At 54.6% G+C, this 22,401-nt stretch overlaps 1 protein-coding gene across 11 annotated transcripts in view; it reads left to right on the forward strand.

Annotated features, from left to right (window-relative positions):
* Nucleotides 1–22,401, forward strand: part of INPP4A (inositol polyphosphate-4-phosphatase type I A) — a 147,981-nt gene that overhangs the window by 85,112 nt on the left and 40,468 nt on the right. For 8 of the 11 annotated variants that reach the window (XR_008618809.1, XR_008618810.1, XR_008618811.1 and 5 more), the window contains 10 exons: nt 1,365–1,476; nt 2,241–2,331; nt 2,785–2,932; nt 6,040–6,170; nt 8,047–8,151; nt 8,643–8,751; nt 13,233–13,416; nt 14,655–14,873; nt 15,652–15,895; nt 19,401–19,433. Coding sequence is in view for 7 of the 11 variants with exons in the window: in XM_028496757.2 (XP_028352558.1) it covers nt 1,365–1,476; nt 2,241–2,331; nt 2,785–2,932; nt 6,040–6,170; nt 8,047–8,151; nt 8,643–8,751; nt 13,233–13,416; nt 14,655–14,873; nt 15,652–15,895; nt 19,401–19,433 (1,376 nt within the window). In the remaining 4 variants the exon portion in view is untranslated. The remainder of the gene's footprint in view (nt 1–1,364; nt 1,477–2,240; nt 2,332–2,784; nt 2,933–6,039; nt 6,171–8,046; nt 8,152–8,642; nt 8,752–13,232; nt 13,417–14,654; nt 14,874–15,651; nt 15,896–19,400; nt 19,434–22,401) is intronic. The other 3 variants (XR_008618812.1, XM_055088916.1, XM_024129886.3) reach the window with 1 other exon arrangement.

Here is a 22,401-nt window from a genome sequence, read left to right on the forward strand (position 1 = left end):
TATTATTTGTTTTAATTTTTATACATGTACATTTTATAGTCATTTATTAAGCTCTTACTGTGTGCTCTCCTCTATGACCTCATCTAATACTACAACCCTAGGAGGAGATATTAGGTAATGTTAGGGATGAGGAACCTGAGGTCCAGAGAGGTTAATTAACTTGCTCAGTGTTATCCACCTAAGAACTATCAGAGCCCACGTACAAATCCAGGCAGTCTGATTCCAGAGCCTGCACTTTTTATTTTTTAGTTTTTGGCTGCGTTGGGTCTTTGTTGCTGCGCACGGGCTTTCCTCTGGTTGCGGCGAGCGGGCTTCTCATTGCAGTGGCTTCTCTTGTTGAGGAGCACGGGCTCTAGGCGCGTGGGCTTCAGTAGTTGTGGCCCGTGGGCTCAGTAGTTGTGGCTTGCAGGTTCTAGAGCACAGGCTCAGTAGTTGTAACGCACGGGCTCAGTTGCTCCGCGGCATGTGGCATCTTCCCAGGCCACGGCTCGAACCCGTGTCCCCTGCACTGGCAGGCGGATTGATTCTTAACCACTGCGCCACCAGGGAAGCCCCCTCATCCTTTTTAAAAGGAGCTAGAGATGACCGTCGGACAGAGAGCCTGGGGAGGGGCTTTTCCAGGCACGAGAACCGTGAGAGTGAGTCACAGAGGAAGTGGTCAGTGGATGCATGTGACCACATAAAAATGTAGAACCTGGCTAAGCCCCACAGCTTAGATAAAAAAGCCAGAGGCTTCAGGGTATGTCTGAATGAATCAAGGATTCGCTGGGGCTTCCCTGGATGAATCAGATGGGCCCAGGCAGCCAGCAGCCACCCTGAGCGGTCTTAGCAGTAAAGCGGACCAGGGCTAGAGTGGTGTCAGCTATACCATGAAGGATTCAGAGGCTTTGGGAAATCCTGGGTGACCTCAGCTTACTTGGGGTCCCGGCCTAGGCCTTGAGGCTAATCAGAGCTTGAGGGTGGGGTGGGAATGAGCAGAAAAGGGGTCTAGTGCCAGAAGAAGGTGCTCTCCGGTCCCGATTCCAAGGTGTGTCCGCATCACTCTCCGGGGTGGGGTCAGCCCAGGGCTGATGGGCGCCAGCCTCCCGAGCGGGCGTTGGCTACCCCCGACCCCGGCCTCACCGGGCACGCCACCCATCTCTGGGGCATCGTCCCCTCTCAGACACAGCCCTCTTCTGTGCCCCCGTCTCCTCGCCTGCCTCCCCCGGAGCCTGTGCACACGGTAACTGCTGCCTGACCGACCAGCTGGCCCCATCCTGGCACCCCCAGGACCCCTTGACCATCCAGGAAGCTGAGCTTTGTGTTGAAGCAGAAAACGAAGCGCAGTCACGGCGCCGTTTACCGAAGCGCCTTGCCGGTTGCAGGTCTGCGGAGAGCGACCGCGTGGGCAGCATCACCGTGATGGGCTGGCAGATGGAGGAGAAGTCAGACCAGCGGCCCCCCGTGGCCCGGTCTCTGGACACCGTCAACGGGAGGGTGAGCACACCACTTCGCTCCTCTCCGTGAGGAGTTGAGGCCTGTCCCGACGCACTTTGCCTGTGAGCTGTGGGGAGGGGGAGGCCGGGCTCTGCCGGACGGGCCAGTCCCCCCAGGCACTTCTCCAAGTAGAGGGAAGCGGCCCCCTGCCCCTGCTCCAGGCCACGCCGGCCCCTCTGCAGGGTGCGAGCTGCAGTCAGTCGGGAGGGCAGAGGCGGCTCGTGGGTGTGGAGTGAGACCCGGGTCACCCTGAGGGCTGGTTACGGTCCTCCTCTCCCAGACGCTCCTCTGCCTCGCAGCCGCCTGGGCCCCATCTCACACCTGTGCCCCCCCCACCCCGCCCGCCGTGTCACCCTCTCTGATGCACAGCCGCTCACCCAGACACTCTCAGACAACAGTTCTAATTTCAGAGCCCGAACGCTGGTAAATAGTCATTGTAAAATACAGAGATCTCTCATTTTACCCCAAATAAACCTGAAACGTCAGCTGTGGAAATACTCCTGGGCCTCATCTACCACTGCCCTTTCATCCTACACATCAAAACACTCAAAGACAAGGGGAAGTGGCTTGGTTGAAAGGTGTGCATTTCTAGAAAATTGTGCGGGCGGAGTATGTTCAGTGTCCTGGTGGGGCCTCGCTTGTCTGTGGCTGTGCGTTGCTCGTGGAGTTGATGGTGGATGTTAGTTTCAAGGGTTCTTTTATGACACGATGTGCTCTGGAGTCTGAGTCACAGCTTTCTCTTGCTTTTCTGTACATGTTTTTAGATGGTTCTGCCCGTTGACGAGAGCTTGACCGAGGCCTTGGGAATCCGATCCAAATACGCTTCGTTGCGAAAAGACACTTTACTGAAATCGGGTAAGCGGCTTCCTCTCTTGGTACTCCTGCCGCTCGTGAGTGTCCACGCGGGTTCGTGGTCTGCTTCCCCACCCGCTGATTGTCACGGCTGTGCACGCCCGTTGTCACCTCTCTCTGCACATCGGCGTGCCGTCCTTTGTGGCAGCGTGTCGGGACCTCTTGACCCTCCGGGGAGGGGGCTCCTGCTTCCTCTTGCTCTGTCTCGATGGCGTCGGGCTCGGTGACCGCCAGCCTCCCCGCCCCAGTCCTAGCACCTCAGAGCCGGTGACACGGTCTGGGGTGATGAGACCGCGTGTCACAGGGCAGGGGCGTTCGGGCTCGGCCACTCCGTGGGTGGGGGTGCAAGTGTTTTGACTCCCTGGAGATGAACAGGAAGAAGAGCCGGGCGCCGGGCGGGAGGGCCCCGCGGCGGCCTGCGCCTGCTCACCGCGGCCCGTCCCCCTCCCGCCCCAGTGTTCGGCGGTGCCATCTGCCGCGTGTACCGGTTCCCGACCACCGAGGGCAGCCACCTGCGGATCCTGGAGCAGATGGCGGAGAGCATGCTGTCCCTGCACGTGCCCCGGCAGTTCGTGAAGCTCCTGCTGGAGGAGGACGCGGCCAGGTGAGGCCCCTGTCATCCGCCCCTTCCCATCTGGAAGGCTCGTGGACGGGGCGGGTGGAGCACTGGCATCAGGTGGGCCTGGCCGCACGCCCAGCGTCCGCCGCCTGCCTGCTGTGCGGCCTGGGCTCGGTGTGCTCATCTGTGCCCCGGGGTTCCTGTGCGAGGACGTCACGAGACGGCGTGCCCGACACGCCAGCTGTGCCCCTGCTGAGCACGGGCTTCCCTCCCCTCCCCTCCCCTCCCCTCCCCTCCGGCCTTGAGAAAGTTAGACTAGCTGGTCCGCACTGGCATCAGGTGGGCCTGGCCGCACGCCCAGCGTCCGCCGCCTGCCTGCTGTGCGGCCTGGGCTCGGTGTGCTCATCTGTGCCCCGGGGTTCCTGTGCGAGGACGTCACGAGACGGCGTGCCCGACACGCCAGCTGTGCCCCTGCTGAGCACGGGCTTCCCTCCCCTCCCCTCCCCTCCCCTCCCCTCCCCTCCGGCCTTGAGAAAGTTAGACTAGCTGGTCCCTCTCTGGTCGTGGCTGCCTGGGTCACGGTTTCCTACGGTCCGGGCTCCAGAGGGCTAAGGATGACCCATCAGGACGCTGATCCTCTGTGTCTCTCAGCCCAGGGCCTGCTTCACTGGTCCTGAGGCGGGGAGCAGCCTGAGAGGAGGTCCGGGCACTGCAGAGTATGTCTCCCGTCTGCCTAAGAGTCATCTCTGCTCCTTGCCATCGAGCAGTGTTAATCGTAGATGCAGCACAGAAGCTGCATGAAGGAAAACCGTGCAGCCAGATCCTACTGTTTTAATACAGCTATTTTGTTTTAATTTTTTTATCTTGGAAAAAAAATTTGAACTTAGAGAAAAATGGGAAGAATAATGCAATGAGCTGCTTTATCCCCCTATATGTGTATATTTTATTTATTTTTTATTTTTTAATATAAATTTATTTTATTTATTTATTTTTGGCTGCGTTGGGTCTTTGTTGCTGCGCGCGGGCTTTCTCTAGTTGCGGCGAGTGGAGGGCTTCTCTTCATTGCAGTGCGCGGGCTTCTCATTGCAGTGGCTTCTCTTGTTGCGGAGCACGGGCTCTAGGCGCACGGGCTTCAGTAGTTGTGGCACGTGGGCTCTAGAGCACAGGCTCAGTAGTTGTGGCTCGCGGGCTCAGTAGTTGTGGCACACGGGCTTAGTTGCTCCGCGGCAGGCGGGATCTTCCCGGACCAGGGCTTGAACCCGTGTCCCCTGCGTTGGCAGGCGGATTCTTAACCACTGTGCCACCAGGGAAGTCCTGTGTATATTTTATAGAGTTAATTTTTTAAAACTTGCCTTCAGCTTTTCCATATTTGTAATATATTTACATAGCTACCATCCACTTTTCTATATATCTTCAGTTTCACTGAAGTTTTAGTTACACATAATTTCCCACTGTTTGGCGTGCTATAACTTGGAAGAGTTCATTCATTCATTGTGTTGGTTTAGAGGGTTCTGTTGTTTCTCACACCAGCCACGTGGCCAGTGCTCTGCTCACTGTGGTGGGGAGGCAGGGGGCTTGATGAGCGAGACGGACCGTGGGGGACAGTCAGGAACAGAACTTGGGCCACACGCGGCCCAGACGGGTCACTGGTGTGTGGAACTTAAAAGGGGCCGTGAGAAGGAGGAGGGTGGTCGGGGCAGGCCTCTGAGAGACGGTGACACTAAGCTGACACCCGAGGCACAAGGAGGAGCCACGTGACACGGGCAGAGACACAGAGAGAGAAGGGCCCGCAGCGGCTGAGGCAGACAGGCTCGGGTGCAGACCCAAGGCCAGTGGGGCCACTCAGCCAGCAACCCACGGGGACAGCGGTCCCACCCAGCCTTGCCTGCACCGAGGGTTCTTTTACATTAATCTTGTTGATTAGAAATAATCATAATAATAAAATGGCACAGCTTTTAAATTTGTTTTTAACTTTAGAAAATTTAGTAGATTCCTAAACACTTCTATAAAATTAGCTTCCCCCCCGCCAGAGGAAAATGTGCATAGTATAAAAAGCCAAAGAGTGCAAAAAGGCTTTTAACAAAAAACATAAGTCTTGGGATGCTCAACTTTCTGATCTCCTTCCCAAGAAACAACCACTTTTAGCCGTTTTAGTGTTTTCTGCTATATTTCTAAATTTATGTATAGAGTACTCTCTTAATTAATCAATTTCAGAGATTAACTGCTGATTTCCTATGAAGAGGATTTTAGGTCTTTTATACTTCCCCCCCAGTTTCCTAAGTTTCCTAAAATGGTTATCCTTTTTTTTTTTGAATCCATTTTGTGTGTTCATTATTCTGATTATGTAGCTATTATTTCCTGCTGAGCTAAGAAGTTTATATTTCAGGTCTTAAACAGCTTTCATTTTTGTGGCTATAACAAATTCTTTTTTTTCTTGTCTTCTTCTCTATGCACTTTTAGATCTAGACAGCTGATTACTTACACAGATAGTAAAGGGAACGATAGCTAAAGTTGCCGTCTTCCCAGGGTCCTTGTCCCGGACCCGAATAGGATGACAGTGAAACATAAGGGGCCAGGTGGCCACAGCAGGAGCCACGGGACCCCCGTTGCTGAGCAGCCCGGCTCGCCAGACAGCTTTATATTCTGCAGCTCTGCTCTGGTGAGGGCAGAAAGCCCCATGCCTCCCAAAATCCAGGAGGCAGTGACAGCCCCGGGTAGGGGGATGGAGGGGTGGGGAGGGCCTGTAGCAGTTGCCCTCAGGCTCCAATCCTCCTCTGCTCCGGGAGGGTCAGACTCAGGCTGCAGTTCAAGCCTTCACGCCCCTGTGGCCTCTGGACACATGCAAGGTCGCCAGCGTGCCGTGGTGGAGCCACTCCCCTCTTCACTCCTTCACTTAGTTTTCCCTGAACATTTGACTGAGTTCCTATGAAAAGCCTGTCTGTGCAGTTTCCACGTGGTCAGTGGTCTGCCTTTTTTACAGCCGCTCTTGGAGCTGTCTGCTGTCCTGCCCTGCTGCTGCCCCTCCAGACTCGCAGGGCCTTCTCTGGGCGTGAGGCGTCCACATCCATCCGTCCTCCTGGTTGGTCAGGACTCCTGAGCCTCTGCTGGGAGGGAGCCGGCGCCATGGCCTGATGCGTGTGTCTTGCTTGCAGAGTGTGTGAACTGGAGGAGCTGGGGGAACTGTCCCCTTGCTGGGAGAGCCTCCGGCGCCAGATCGTCACTCAGTACCAGACCATCATCCTCACCTACCAGGAGAACCTGACCGACCTTCATCAGTACAAAGGTGGGTGCCCGCTCTCAACCCCACCGTGGCTCACCTGCTCTCATTTTCCCAGCTGGAAATCTGGAATCCAGGGTCATTCCCATATTCCCACTGACAGACACTCTAATGGATTTTTAAAAATAGATTCCCATGTAGGTGTGAGTTCTCTCAAATATGGAGTTTTCAGATCTTAATTGAGAAGACAAATGTGTGAATTGCATCGAAAGTTCCTTCCATGGTATCATCTGCCAAAACAACCGCTGTAGGATGAAATTCAGGAGAGACAAAGTCACAGGCTGTTGGTTCATTTTATGTCTTCATCTTGGTCTAGCATCAGTGAAATGGCCAAAAAGGATGCAGGCCGTTTGCCTTGAGACAAAGCAAGGCAGGGTTTTCTAGATTTCCCGGTTTAACTGTTTAGCGGTCCTCATATTTACATATGAATTGTCTTGAGTGGAGTGCTCTCCATTTTAAGACTCAAAAGTGAAAGTGAAATATAGACACATCTTTTCTTCTTGAAAGATGCCACTTGATTTTCAGAACATTTTCAGGGTAGGTTTAGAAGACTATGCTTAGTTAACTCATTCCCTTTTGGTTCCAAATGGAGTGACTTTTTTGGTTTTCTATTACTTTATTCTCTATCTTCAGATTCTTTCCTCCTTCCCCTCTTTATAATAGAATTTCAGCTTTTAAGGAAAATCGTAACCCCTTAATGTGGGGACAGCACAGAGGAACCTGTTCCTAAACTTGGCTGAGAAGCAGCCAAGTTTACAGGAGTGATGACAAGATGCTGCTGCTCTGGGTTTGGTTTGAATCTGAAGAACAGATCTAAGTGTATTTCTAAGACAGATGGCAGTGGTTGCCTGAAGGGACTTAGGGACCTGCCCGTGCTGGATGCTTGTTACCTGGGAAAGTCTGAAACCCCCCCACCATGATTCTTCTAGAGCAGAGCTTCTGAGATGTCAGTGTGCTTCTAAGTCTCCAGAGAGTCTCGTGAACAGCAGATCTGGGATTCTGCATTTATAACAGGCTCCCAAGATGCCAGCGCTGCTGGTCCACGGCCTATCCCGTCAGTGGCTAGAGAACCATCTCCCGTGGCAAAGTGCAAAGCAGACAGTGGCTGGTCTGCATTTTGCATACTGGCAAAATAAATTTGTCTTTTTTCACTAGATGGAATGTTTATTTCTCCTGATCGTTAGTGTAATTTGTAGTCTCTTTCTAGGCAAGTAGTTCTTAATTAGTTAAGTATTCTAACTATAGAAATAAGATTGTGAATATTTGTTAGAAAACATGATCCAAACTCCTGAGCCCCATCCCAGGATGTACAAGGGGACATGTTAGCGTGTTTTCCAGAGGCCAGAATCGATGCTGTGTAGCGTCTGCTCATCTTGATAGAGCTGGGGTGATGGGCAGACCTTCTCATCGCTTTTCAGAATTGAGAAGTGCTGCTCCCGTCACACCGGTTTCTTAGATCTCCGATGCCGGCAGGCTCTACAGCTGGAACAGGCACTTCCTGGCACGGGCCCACTTGCTTTTTATAGTGGTGCTGACATCGTGCTGCACAAAATCCTGTCCCTGTGTCAGACCTGTCGGTTAAGAGCTGCTGATGGGAAGGCCCGGCGTCGCTCCTGAGCCTCCGAGGGTGGATCCACCAGGCCCCTTTCACCACCTAGGACCCCGAGCCAGTCTCCTGGCCGGGAGCTGCTCTCCCTCAGCGTTTCACCTCCATCGTCTGGGAAGGAAGTGTGCTCACGGGCAGCTCAGAGTTTCTGAGGCCACTGCTGACACACACCTGCGTACCCGCAGCAGCACCCTCAAACTGTCCCTTCTCCACCCACCGTTCATGAATGGGGGATACGGGCTGACCATCTTTATTTTCTCACATTCCATTCCTCAGGTCCCTCGTTCAAAGCAAGCAGTTTGAAAGCAGATAAAAAGTTAGAATTTGTTCCCACAAACTTACACATACAGAGGATGAGAGTTCAGGACGATGGAGGATCAGGTAACCGTCTCGCCGGATCACATCTCACTTCTTTTCTCCCTGAGCTGCCCCGCATCTGCCCCAGCCTGCCCTGTGCGTGCTGCTCCTGGGCACTTGGCAAAGAGGCACAGCCCAAGGGCCTCCGGGAGGCCTCTCTGGAGAGCTCAGTCCCCTTCCTCTCGTTTGTCCTCCCTCCAGCTTCCCTTTGTGTTGCTGTGGCAGAAAATTGCCCACAGGTCATCCTTCTGAAGGAGGGATGCAAGCTGAGTGTTGCTGGGTAGTTGCCCTCTGCCCTGTGTGACTGTCCGCTGAGACAGACAGGACCCTCGTAGCCGAGATGATGGTGCTTGGCTCCAGAGGCCCTCGGGCAGCCCGGGCTGTGCGACTGAGGGAACCACAGGCTGCTTGGAAGTGGGCTGGCGGGGGATCCCAGAGTTGTGTACGTATCCCTGTAGCTGGCTCGTCCACAGGCCTGAGCCCAGAGTAATGGAGGAGAGCTTTCTGTCATTCAGATCAGAACTACGACATCGTCACCATCGGAGCGCCAGCAGCACACTGCCAGGGCTTTAAGTCAGGAGGTCTCCGCAAAAAGCTGCACAAATTTGAAGAGACCAAGAAACAGTAAGTTCTTGGAGGGTGTTTGTCATCGTCCTTGTACTGCCGTCTGACGCTTCCTAGGTCTAAAAAAAAAAAAAAAGTCAAAACGGGACCACAGAAACATCCAGCCTCCGATCTGCTTTTGCGGGGCGGGAGGAGCTGCCTAACGGGGCCCTGTGCTGCTCTGTGTGTGTGACTGAGCTGGGTGGGTGATGAGGCACCCGAGCTGTGGTCCTGTCCCTGTAAGATGACAGCAGATGGAAAGGCACCTGGAGAGCGGTGCCCCAGGCGGCGGCCCTCCTGGATGCTGGGGCTCGGCTGCCCTTTACAGGCCCCGGTCGGTCAGTTGAAGGTCACAAAGCGTGAAGCCCGGGAGAGGTCGTTTCCTCTCCTGGAGGATGCTGGCGGGCAACATTCCCAGTGTCAGAAAGGCTCAAGGGGCTGCACGGAGTTGACCACGATAAGCCGGAACTTGGGAGGTGGGCGGGGCGGGGCGGGCCTTGCGGAGCACACGCGGTGAGGGGCGGGGCCTTGCGGGCAGGAGCTGAGGGGAGGGGCCGGGCGGGCGCAGGCGGCAGAGTTGGTGACGCAGAGCTGACGGGTCTGGGCCTGGCCCTGGGGCAAAGTCAGCACCAGCGCTTGGAGCCTGCTGGAAACCGGCGAGCGGAGGGTGCAGGGTGTGCTGTGGATCAGAGGGGACGGGAGAGAGCGCTAAACCGAGCTGTTGTGCTGGACGCCGCGAGGCGTGGGTGATCTTCCCGAGCGTCACGCGCCAGACTTACCGTGAGCAGGGGGCGCGGGTGTAGAAAGTGGACGCCATGCGTGTAGCCGATGCCCTGGGCTCCTCGGACCGTGAGGTGGAGGAGCAGCGTGAAGGCCTCAGGCTCGCAGAAGGTGACCGAGACGAGCCTGTGCTCAGGCTGATAGGAGAGATGAAGGCAAGTGAGGGGAGACGGCAGAGGACACCGATGGAGCGAGGTTCTGGAGGAGACGGGGCGGCGAGGCCCGGAGAAGAAGGTGGGCCTGCAGAGAAGGAGCAAGCTGGGGCCGTGACGGGGCAGTCTGCGCGGAACGTGGGCTCGAGGGCCCGGAGCCGAGTGCTTTGAGGACGGTGACGCCGAGGCCCGCCAGCCTCAGGGAGGACCTGCGGGGCAGTCGGAGGAGGCTTAGCGTCGGCCGGAGCCTCAGGCCCCAGGGCGGGAGTCAGGACAGGGCTTGAGTAAGGTGACCTCGGACTGCACCGCTTGGGAAGAAAGGTCAGGTGCAGCGGTCGTGGGCCGAGGGGCGAGCAGGCTGGCGGAGAGCAGCTGGGGAGTCGGGTCAGAGCTAAGCGCAGGGCTGGGCGGCATCTCTGGGAGGCCCCTGGCAGCCTCCTCGACCTTGATTCGTCCCCACCAAGGGCTCCTCCCTTGGCAGACAAGCCAGGCCACCAGATCCCCGCCCCCCCGAGGATTCACCGACCCGGTGATCCTCTGGGAATTAGGACAAAGGCGAGCTTCCTGTGCCACCACGCTCTGCACAGCCAGCCGCGTGTCTGTCGCAGCATTGCACGTGGCCGCGTGGAGGTGCGAGTGTGTGACCTGAGGCTGGCGTGGAGGCCCCGGAGGAGAAAGCCGCTCAAGAGGGCTGTCCCTGTCCCAGGAAGGTTGGGGTGTTGATACCTAAGTATTTGGCATGTTAACTTCAGTACCTCTTGCTCCCTAAGTGCTTCTATAGCATTTTTCTACTATATATATTTTTATTTAATGTCCTACTGATGTCATAAAACCACCTGCAGGAATGGTTTGCACCAGGGGAGCCCTCCTTTCGGCGCAGGTGTTAACTCGCCCGCATGGGACGTCTCCCTGGGGCTCGAGCACATGCGCAGACGTTGCTCTCACCAATGAGCATGCTGGGCTCCTGAGTTTAATCGTCCCTGTAGTCGGGGCCTCGACAAATGATCTCCAGAATTTTGACAAAAGAGAACTTGTTTTTTTAATTTTTGTTTTGCATTTGCTGTTTGCTAACAAGCTGCTAATATTTCGTTTTGGTTCTTTTCTTTAGCAGTTTTGAGGAGTGTTGGTGAGTTTTCTGTCTGTGGAGAGTGTGTGTTTGGGTCTTGCTCTCGTGCAGAGAAAGACTGTCCCCTCCTCTGAGGTGCTTCCCCCTCCGTGCCCCCGTGGGCTCCTAGTTGTAGCCTCATAGACAGAATTCTCCTTCCAACTGCAATGTGCTGTGATAATAAATAGCCCATCTCCAGTCTGCTGTGTCAAACCCTCCCAGTCTGGGAGCAGTTCATTGCTGTGCTTGCTCGAAGCCAAGACCCAGTTTTGTTCCTCCAGGATATGAGGAGCCCAGGCCTGGCAGGTCCCCAGGTGCTGGGATTTCAAGTCAACCCACTGGTGCATTTGGGATTCCCTTCCTGGCTTCTTTTACAAGAACCTGTGGCTTTTCAGTTTTCAGTTTCCCTTCACATCTTGTAGGAATGAAGCCAGCTTACATTTTTATGGTATTTAATAGTTAATGGAGATTTGTAAAACAGTATTACTAGGGCCAGTTTTATCCCTGGAGGGCAAACCAAGAATTAATACAACCAAGTGACTTTTTCCACCCACAATGAGATAGCAGCCAGAAACCACCATGCCTGCTGCCTGGGGTCCCCACTGCTGTTCCAGGCCTCCCCAGACTCGCCTGGGGCGCTTGCCCCGGCCCAGAACAGGGGCTCCGCACTGGGGCTTGTGAGGCACCCGTAGCCCTCAGAACTGCTGCCGTCGTGGAGCTGGAGCAGCTCAGGGGCCATGGCTGGGCGGGTGCTGCTGGAGATGCCGGGGCGCTGGACACGAGGACACCCCCCCCCCTCCATGGCTGAGGCTCTGCAGCTGCCCCAGTTTAAGCCTGTGGTTAGGCTCCCACGCTCGTGTGTTCACGGTCATCCGTGAACAGCAGCTCTTTGAACTGTATCCTTTCTCACTCCTGCCACGTTCTTCCCGCGTTACTAACAGGATCTGTGGGAACACACAGTGAGTGGGGTGATGCTTTCTGTCCCGCTTGTCAGAGGCTTTGTATTTGCTGAAGGGAACACACCCATGTCCATACACACGTGTACGTGTATGTGCAGCACACGTTACGTGTGTTCTCTAAATATTGGCTCCTGGGAAGAATAAATTTTAAAAATCCTGTTTCGAGATTGTATTCCTAAGACTCAATTGTCTTAAATGGCAGCTATTCATTTGGCAGTGATTGCAGATTGGAAAGCAGCGTGTGCACCTCGTGCTGTGCAGGCTTGACCGCAGCCTGCTGCATGGGCTTCTGGCAACTCCATCGTTTTTCACTGTGGTGTCTGGGCTTGGGGTGTTGTTTTTTCTGGGGTGCTTCGGTTTTTGTTTTTGCATGTTTACCCCATAGTCAGGGGAATGGGCAGGGCGGTTTGTTGGTGACCCAGCCTCGGGTTACCCTGGAAAGAGCCCAACAGGGAAAGGGCTCAGTCCTACCGTGTGACCCTCACCTCCAGGGGCAGCAGTGGAGGGTGTGGTCCTCCCTCCTCCCCTAAACTCAAAGGGCAGCTCTTCAGGGGGACCAGTCAGGGCCCCTCCTTACATGAAGGATGACTGCCTTATACTTCTCCCTGTTTCCCTCAGCTTCCTCAGGTGGTCTGAAAAATAAACGTATAATATTGGGTTGATTGGGGATCTTAGCTAAGAGACATGCAATTTACCGTCCCCATCTAGAAGGTCCCACGAAGCCAGGGACTTGGAGTTGGATCCCCAGAGGCTGGTGTTTGTGCCGGGCAGTACCGTTGACATCACATCCCAAGATGCACATGCTGCTCGGTGGCAGGGAGTGGGGGACGAGGGAAGGACTGGTTTTCAAAGCCAGGGAGGCGTCCAGGCCCAGCCTCCAGTCCGGCATGTTCTCCATGCCCCCCTTCATCTGATGGAACGTTACTTTTTAAGCAGGGGAGTCCCAGAGCAGGGCAGAGAGGATGGAAGCCCAGTTTTCTGGGGACTTGCTGGGGTAGACACACGAGGGAGGGGGAGGGTGTGGGTCTGTGCGCAGAAAGTTTGAAGTCCTGACTGGCCAAATGAAAAGACAGGTTTCTTTTGGCAAAGTCCAGCCCCTACTGCAGTCTCCCTTCACTGCGGTGTGAGCCACGCTGGTGTCAGCAGGTCTCCACTCAGGCACTGCTTAAAAACTGACAGAAGAGGTTCTTAGGTGAAAGATTAGGAGCATCCAGGTAACTGCTGGGTTCAGCATCTGTACACACAGGTAGAAACACAGTAAAAAATACAGATACATGCAAATATGGATAAAAGACTTAATTGTATTTTAACATTTCAAGCCTCTACTGTACAGACAGTGGATCTCCTGAGATTTCCTCTTGTCCATCAACAACTAGACTAGCCTAGGAAACACCCCTGAATAACAGGAGGCTTCACCTCGTGTTGGTTGTGGGCAGGGGTGGGGAGGTGCTACTATCCCCATCGATTCGAGAAGAACCCCTTAGAAGCTGTTCTCATCCTTTTTAGTACGTCATCCAGCTGCCAGTCCATCATCTACATACCACAGGACATTGTCAGAGCCAAGGAGATCATTGCCCAGATCAACACCCTGAAAACCCAAGTGAGTTACTATGCAGAGCGGCTCTCGAGGGCAGCCAAGGACAGGTCTGCCACTGGCCTCGAAAGAACACTCGCCATCTTAGCAGACAAGGTAGGAGAGGCTGCTACCCTGCTGCAGGTGCGTGGGGGTCCCTTGGGTTTCTGAAAACCCCTGGACACCTCATGTGTGCCTAGAGCTGTCCACACAAATGGTGACATTGGGATGACCTTGAAGGTTTGACTTCAGATCCTGTTCCCACAAAGGCCTGGGGCGGGGGTTGGTGACTGGCCCATGGTCACAGAGCTGGATGGGGGCAGACCCGTGACAGAGCCCGGAGCTCAGGAGCCTCAGCTGTGGCTTCATGCACTTGGCTTTCCAGGGAGCACACAGAGGTCTTGTTGAAGCTGGGACAGTTCCTCTGCTTCCTTAGGGACTGCCTTCTCAGCACATTTTGGGCCACATTTCTGTTGTACTTAACAGTTCAAAAAAAAGAAACTGAATTATTATACACGCATAATATAAGAACAGTATAATTTCATTGGCTTATATATAGTCCACAAACCAGCTTGTAATTAACTGTCATCTGGTCCTGATTAAAAATTGATGGACGATGCTTTTTCACATGACTCAATGTCTCTCTCAACATACGTGCCTCCGCCAAACACACACGTGCCCACAAGCACACACACGTGCACACAAAGATTCTGGTCACACACCTGCTTCACTGGGATGAGCTGCTTTTCCCCGTCTGAATGTCTTGTATCCTTCCTATGTGTTTGCCCAGTAAAAAGACTGAGAGCCAGGGAGTAAATCCACTCAGAAAATAAAGGTGACGTTGTCAGACGTCAAATTCTGAGCCACAGAGCCGCTGCTGCGTGCAGAATTCCCCAGAACCGCAAGTGCTGTGCCAGGAATCCCGCTACCCGGGGCTTCGGGTGTTAGATGTGAAACCTGAGACTTCAGTGGTTAAGCTGAAGTGAGGCCTGTGCCCTGGGATGGAGGGACAGCCCGGGAAGCCAGTGAAGGCTGGCTCTGGGCTCACCCTGGGCCCCTCCTCCAGCCATGTCAGGCTCAGAGGCTGGCCGGGGTCCAGGAATGTCAGAGGCTTCTTGGCCTCCCTGTCGTCCTCCTTGCGTTCTCCAGGCTTCTGTGGGAAATTCTTGCTGAGATTCAGCCGGGCCTGTCGTGCGGCAGCCTTTAACCTTGGACATCCCGAGGGCTGCAGCTCCTGGGGTGTTGGCATCGTGCAGGAGGGCAGGGGGGGGGGGTGCGGGCTGGGCGCTCAGAGAGGCCGGGCCCCGCAGCCCCACCTGGGTGCTCAGCGGCCAGGCGTGCGTGTGTCCCTGCAGACCCGGCAGCTGGTCACCGTGTGCGACTGCAAGCTGCTGGCCACCTCCATCCACGGGCTGAACGCGGCCCGGCCCGACTACATCGCCTCCAAGGCTTCGCCCACCTCCACTGAGGAGGAGCAGGTGATGCTGAGGAACGACCAGGACACGCTCATGGCCAGGTGGTCGGGCAGGAACAGCCGGTCTTCTCTGCAGGTGGACTGGCACGAGGAGGAGTGGGTGAGTCTGCCGTCCCCGCCCGTCACCCTGCCGCCGAGCTGGCCTGGAAAACGCGAGGCCTCGCTCCCTCGCGGGTGTTGGGCCCAGCCCGGGCCCTGCGTCCTCGGCCTCCGCTGGCCGTCAGCCCTTGCGGGGCCACGTCTTTCTGGAGATGTGGGAGCTGAGGTGCTGGGCAGCTTGGTGAGGGTTTGGGAGACGCCGCCCTGACATCCCGTCACGATGTTGCTTCCGCAGGGTGGGCTCTGAGAGCAGGGTCTGCCCCTTGAGGGAGTGACACGTCACGGACTCGTGTTTGTCATTTGCCGGGACTGTTCTTTGGCCGTGTCGTCCTGGGGGCACCGGATTACTGGCGGCAGCGGCGCACTCCCCCAGGCCTGCCCCGGCGTCCTGAGTGCTGCCTGGGTTTCTGCAGGGCCCCCCCCGCCTGCATCCAGAAGACCTCAGTCTCCTGCGGTGTTTGTCCGAGGTCTGCGGCGGGGGGGGTGGGGAGGAGGGGATGAGGGTGGTCCCGTGGCCCTTGTGCCCACAGTGGCCTCCAGGACAGCGACCAGCAGACATCCCCCAAACTTTGAAACTGACGCCCACGGGACATGGACTTGTCTTCGGAAAAGCAGATGCAGCTTTAATGGGGGATTCCAAATTGTCTCGCCCTCTCTGCGTCTGGCGGGGTCTCAGTGGGCACGGCGCCCGGGGTGAGGGTCGGTGCGGGGGTGGGCTCTGCTTTCTGCCCCGTGTCTCCTGCTGGGAGAGCTGACCCCGCACCCTTTGGGTCCGCCAGGAGAAGGTGTGGCTGAATGTGGACAAGAGCCTGGAGTGCATCATCCAGCGGGCGGACAAGCTGCTGCAGCGGGAGCGCCTGCAGGGCGAGGGCTGCGACCACAGCCTCCCCGGCGCTGGCAGCTGCGTGGGAAGGAAAGGTAACCGGGGCAGCCAGGCCTACTGGATCCGACCGGAGGACCCCCTCTGCGACGCCCCCCCCTCGCCACACCCCCCCACCGCATGCCGCCCTCACCCGACCACACGTGCGTACGCACCCCGCTTCCCACCGCCACCTCGAGCGCTGTCCGTGTGTCCGTGTGTGTCTCTAACTCCACACCCGCCACGCAGACTGCAGGGAGGCCTCTCAGCAGGGGGGTGTCGCGGCACCCAGAGCAGTGGGGGTGGGAGCTCCCCGAGCCTTCACGGCTGCGGGGCCGCGTGTGAGCCTGCAGGCCTGGCGAAGCCCGGACCTCAGGGCCCTGCCGGCTCACGCTGCCGCATCCGGGAGGGTCAGGCTCCTGGGCTTCTCTGGTTTGTCAGCCAGTCTGGGAACCCGAAGGAGGCCGAACGGTAGATGCCTTTCTCGTGAGATTGCTTACTGCATCAGGCATCAAGGAAAAGGTGAGGCGTGCGGCTCTCTCTGGATGAGAGCTGGTGGCAGCCCCAGTGGACTCGTCTGGAAAGGCTGGTTGTCACTGGCTGGGCGCGCTTTTATTCGGCAGAGGCCTGCTGCCCTGGGCCTTGCTCGTAACTCGGTCAGAGGGTTGGCCCCACTCCTACGTCTGGGGGGGCCAGTTAGGTTCCTCTGTTCGGCGCCGCCTCCAAGGTGGGGCTCTCGGTAGACGACAGGACGCTGGCATGAAGCGGCACACTTCAGAAACAGCCTGCTGCCTGCGGAGACACAGGGCATGACCAGACACTCTGCCCTGCTGTTGCCTTACAGCTGGGGGCCATGTGCCATCTGAACCCACGGGTCCCTGGTCCCTGCAGCTCTGGCCTTTCCCCGTAAGAGCTGGTGGGGTTGTGCGCCAGGCAGCTGAGACCCAGCTGCTGCGGCCACCTCCTTGCCCCGCTTTGGGCGGGTTCAGGCCCAGCTGGGCCAGGGATGGGCCGCTGGCGGTGGGACTTGGCATTTCTGAATCGCGCAGCTTTCATTCAAGGCAGGGTCTCGCTCCCCTGTCGGAGCCTCTTGGTAAATCCTCCTTTGGTTTGTCAAATGCCCTCCCCCTCCAGTCCGCCTGCAGTCTGTCCCCAGGGTGTGCTCTCACTTGAGCCTGTGTTTCCCCGGTGTCTGCGTCCTCCACTCTGCCATCTGTGAGGGGTTCAACTTTCAGTTCCCCAAACCTGTGTTTGGTTCATGGAACTGTTTTGTCTTTGTTCGTGCTCTCATTTTTTTACTGTAAATTGTGTTTCTTTAAAAAAATGTCTGAAAGTTCATTGCTCGTTTCTCTTTAATATTGTCTTGCTTGCAATTTAAGCATTTTTCTGCGGATTTAAAAAAAGTTACTGATTGGATTTTTTTAAATGCAGGAGATAGTTCATTTCACTGGATATACTGTTGTATTCATAACTTAAATGTCCTCTTTTTCTAGGCACGTCCCGTATTGTTCAAATATACAGACAAATTTAAGTGCAGTTTTAAAGTTATTTAAAGGAGCATTTAGTTATGATATTTAGGGCTTGACTTGTACCTGTGTGTGCCGTACAGATCAGCTCTGTTGTGCTCATGGGAGTAGGAAGCGTTTGAGAGAGTCTGACTCTGCTGATCAGCGCTCAAAAGAAACTTATGAAACCATATGCCTCTAAATTACCTGCACGTGATCCTTAATTTAAAAATCTGAGCACAGCCGGGAAGCCGTTCAGACCTCGGCATGATCAGGAGGATCGGGAAAAACCAGACTGTGGACCAGAGCGGGGCTCTGTCGTGACTCCCAATATGCCCTTCCAAGTTCCTGGGGCACTCGTTTCGGCCTAATGAGCGGGTTGTGTTCACACCAGCGTATTTATTGCCTGTGAACAACTCCATGCCTCTTTGTAAGGCGTTCTCTCTTTTCATTCCAATTCTCTACCCTGTCCTGGGTCCTTGGTTCTCATCTTTCATCAAGGAGTCGCCCTGCCTCCGCCCCCCCTGGGCTCAGGGCTCCGCAGGACCCACTGACCGGTCCCCGCAGCGGGGACCGCAGAGGCTCCGTGAGCCTCCCTCTCCTCCTGGTTTTCCACCCAGTGACCCATCTGCAAACTGTCAGGATTTGATGACTTCCATCACCTCCCCCACACTCTCTCCTGCTCTCCTCATCCCCGAAGAGTCCTTCAAACCCTGGACCAGGTTTCTCTTAACCTGAGATCTACGGGTTGCACCCCAGGTCCACGTACCCCTGAGATCGTGTGCTAAAATCTGCATGTGTGTGGAGCAGTCCACAGTGGCCATCAAATCTCAAGGGCCTCTGTGATCTAAGAGGAGATCCCTCTCTCCCGTTTGACTGAAAGATGAGTCTACGCAGTGGGTTTAACCCCTGATCCCTTCTCAGGCATGGTCCCAGCCCAGCAGTTTGGGATCACTGCAGATCAAGAAAACAGGCTTCTAGACCCTTCTCCTCATAGAGACTCGGGATCTTGGAGGAAGGGTTACGGAGAGACAGAAATCTGTATTCTTCCAAGGCCCGGGGTAATTCTGATTTTGGCCAGACAGATGTTGAACAGTCGCCGCTGTGCCTCACACACCCCACGGTGGTCTCCCCCTTTGTGAAGTGGGCAGTCTCAGGGTATTTGAGCTCATGAAGACACTGAGGTCTTCAGCATACAGAGGCCTTTAATTTTGCTCTGTTTTCTGTCCCGTTGGCCAGTTTAAGACGTCATTGCCAAAGACGATTAGAGAGAAGGTCCCTGCCACCACCCTTCTGGACAATCCAGGTTGTCAAAGTCTCCGTTCAGCTGGTTCTAGTTATTCTTGAGGATCTGAAACTACCTGTTTCAGGATCCTAAAACATTCTTTGAACTGAAAAGTTCAGACATAAAATAAAACAAGCTTTTAGCCCAAACGATCCCTTTTCAAACTTGTTTGTTTCAGGTGGCACAGCCAGTTAACCAGGAATTTTAGAGTTTTTAAGGGAGAAGAGAACTTGAAATGAGTACTTCCCGATGTGACTCAGTGTAGGTGAAATTGAGTTAAACTTGGTATTCTTTGAGGGATCTGGAGGAATGTTCCACTTCTAGACTTCCCTCAATCATAAACGTTTTGTATTTGGCTTAAACATCGTAAAGATTGGCATGCATGTGTTTGGTATATGGGTTTCATGACTGGACCCTAACCTTTTGGATCTCAGCAGCCGACCTTTAGCCCGGGCTCCAGAGTCAGTCAGGGCAGTGGGCTCTGAGCTGCACGCTCGATTTACTGGTCAGTCTCTCTCACTGCAAGTTTGCTTCCAGATGTCGTGAGCCAGCGTGGGCTCCCGCACATGGAATGGGATGGACGTGGGGGCTTTATCTCATTGTGACACGTTAACCTGCTCTCCCCGAAGAGCATGTCATGTTGAAGTAACAGCAACATGAATGCTGACACCGGTGGATCGGGCAGTGAGCTCCAGGCGGCCCGACCACCTTCACGTGGCTCCTGGGGAAGAGGCAGGCAGGCCCCCGGCCTCTTCTCCGAGGCTCAGTTTAGCCAGCTTACCGCCAGCAGCTGCTGCAGTTGCTCTCAGCGTTGAGTTGCTCGTGTTTGAACCGTGTGCCGCTCCTTAATCATCCATGTCACCCTCCATTTCTGTGCAGATTGCAGTCCCCCTCCTGAAGAGTCCAGCCCAGGTACGTGGTTTCCGTTCAAGGCTTCTGCAGATGTCTTCTTAACATTCAGGGCGTGTTTGTAGCTAAACTGTCAAAGGTTACCTTGTACTCCCAGAGTTAGGAAAACATTTTAGGAGTTTCCTCATTGTGAGGGATGTGGCAACTTTTCTTAGGTTTGGTGAGGGGCCAGTCGGGCTGGTATTGTGGCCAGAAGCGGGCTACCACGTGCGTTTTTGTCACTTTCCCGTCCTAAACCCTTTTCAGACGGTTAGCGCCCACGAGCGCATTAGGCTTCCTGAAGTGGGTGGCCTGGTTAAGAGAGGTACATGATGGTACATGATGCTTCCTGTGATTTCACCTGAGCTTGCGAGCATCCCGTGGAGGGGGAGGCAGATAAGAGGTAGCCGTCCAGACGCTGTGGCATGCTAATCACACAGCATCCTCTCTTCTGAGTCTGGCTGCAGCCTTAGACTTCCTGTCAGGCACTGCTGTGGGCTTCAGGTGGAGTTAGTGCTAGAAATGGAATCTCTTTGACTGCATTTTCATGTAGAAATCAGTGTCTGTGACTCTATTCCGGGGTCGGCAAACCACTGCTCCGAGCGAATCCTGTCCACCGCCTGCTCTTGTAAATACCGTTTTCCTGGAAATAAGTCACGCCCATTCGTTCACGCTCCGTCCATGGCTGCTTTGGGGCAGTGCCAGAGTCCAGTAGTTGCAACAGAGACCCTGTGGCCTTCAAAGCCTAAAATGTTTACTGTCTAGTCCTTTACAGAAGAAATGTGCCGACCCCTGCTCTAGTTCATACCGAATTTCCTGGATGTGGCTTGCGGTTTTCCCAGAGGGAGCACGAGACCCCCAAATACGGTGTTGTGGTCTTTTTCCCCTTACACTCCACAAAACAGCTACCCAGTCAGCCTAAGGATTACGTCCCGCCCCCTGACTGCATGTAAATATGACATAGCAGGCCACCTGCCTTACGTCTAGGGTGCAGCCAGCTGCGATTGTGGGATTTACCGCACCATTCCCGTCAGCTCTCAGAGCGTCCTCTCATCACACGGCACTGGGAGATTCAGCTCCGCTCACGGCCCTGACTCCCGAACCCCATTTGCTCATCAGTGGGTGATCTGATTGGGCACCTCATAACCCCCCCAGTTTGCTTTCAGCCCCTCAGTCTCTCTCTCCAGAAACGTTAGTTTGGCCTCAAGCAGGTCTCCAGCCCCAGTTCCCCGCCCACCCCCACCAGCACCTCCCCCGGCCTGGGCCTGCTCCTCCTTCCAGCTGCCTCTGGGTTCCCAGGCCCCCAGCTTACCTGCAGGACAGGTCGGTGCCTTCTCGCTGCGCTGTCTCCCCCGAGCCCCGTGGCGGTGACCGTCCCCAGCAGTTAAGGCCAGGAAAGGGGGTGGCAGCCTCATGACCCTGGCCCGAGGCAGCTCGGGGCTTTCCTTGGCTCCGCGTGCCCTGCAGTTTGTAGAGCTGAGGGGAGGCCTAGCGGGTACTCAGGCAGCCTGGCTTGTACAGCTCTCCTCGTCTTCTGTGAGCTCTGTCACTTCCAGAAGCTTTGGTGGCCTGTCCACAGTTGATGTCAGATGGACTAAAAGGTCCCCTGCCAAGAGTTCCTTTAGCTTTTCCCACAGAGCTCTATTTAGTCTGAGTTAGAACACACGCCATTTTCTCTCTCTCTCTCTCTCTCCCTACTTTCTCCTTTCCCTCCCCTGTTAATGAGAAAGAAAAAAAAATACACAAAAGCAAAGCTACCTAAAGTAGCACAGTCCTGGACTGGCCACCCATCAGTGAATGTTACAGGTGAGCAGTGAGATCAGGAGCTTGTCCCACAAGGGGAATCAGCTCCACCACGAAGGATGCTGCTTAGTCATTGGTGTTTTGTTCATAGCCAGACTTTCTCGATGTAGGACGCAGAGTAAACCCCTTCACCAACCCTAACGTCCCAGTCACCTGTGCTTAACTAGGTTCTGGTAGAAATCTTGTCACTGTCCCTGAAGTTTATTTTGTGTGGAAGTTTTGAAGTTTGGTTTCCCCTCGTGTTGACCCAAAATGTATTATCCCCAACGACTATTCACTGCGTAGTCAGACGTGTGTACAAGTGGCCATTCTTTTTGTGTGTCTGGGAAGACACTTAGCCTCTCTGAGGCTGTTTCCTTACCTGTATTACTAGTCCTATCTCTGTGGATTAAGTGAGAAAACAGAGAGTGAGGCACTCACAGGTGTTGACGTAAGGGCTGGTTGATGCTCTCATTGAACTCCGGAGCCATCCAGACACGGCTGAGCCCTTCTCTGGACGGACATCAGGCTCAACTCCCGCCCAGGGCCACATCTCTTCTCCGGAACAAACTCTGAGTGCTTTTTTTAAGCTTTCTTCCAATTCTACAGTTTTTTTCAGTGTCTTTTTTTGGTTTGGTTTGTTGTTGTTTTTTTTTTCTCGAATGCAGCAAAACTAAGTCATTCTTATGTGGATTTTGTTTAAACAGAAGTAGGCAGAGTAAAAAATTGTATGCAGAGGGCTTGCTCAGTCAAATAAGATGACTTGTATATTCTGATCATTTTCAGGTTAAAATGATCATGAGTTGCAATATTAATTCCATATGTATATTCATGTTAAGTGGAACAGAAAGTAAAATTGGCAACACTTGCTCTAAGAGCATTTACTTCTGAGGTAAAGAATAGTCTTACTGACTGCCTACCTTTCCCCAAACTACTTGGCTATTAAAACTTAATGCCCATTGGCATTGGTTTTTTGACAGTTGTTGAATATAATTGACATGGATTCAACAGAGTTCTTCAAAGAAACAAAAACACGGTCTCTGAGAATTTTAGAGGAAGAAAGACGTGGATATTATCCACTACAGTCATCCCATTTTACCGCGAAGGGCCCCCGTGGCTGAAGGGTCGGGGCACCTGCCCACGGCTCACCCACCACTGCTCAGTGGCAGCCGGGGCCTGGGACTCACATTTTCCACTCCTCCATGCAGGG

This window comes from Physeter macrocephalus, chromosome 12 (assembly GCF_002837175.3).
Source record: "Physeter macrocephalus isolate SW-GA chromosome 12, ASM283717v5, whole genome shotgun sequence".
NCBI lineage: Eukaryota > Metazoa > Chordata > Mammalia > Artiodactyla > Physeteridae > Physeter > Physeter macrocephalus.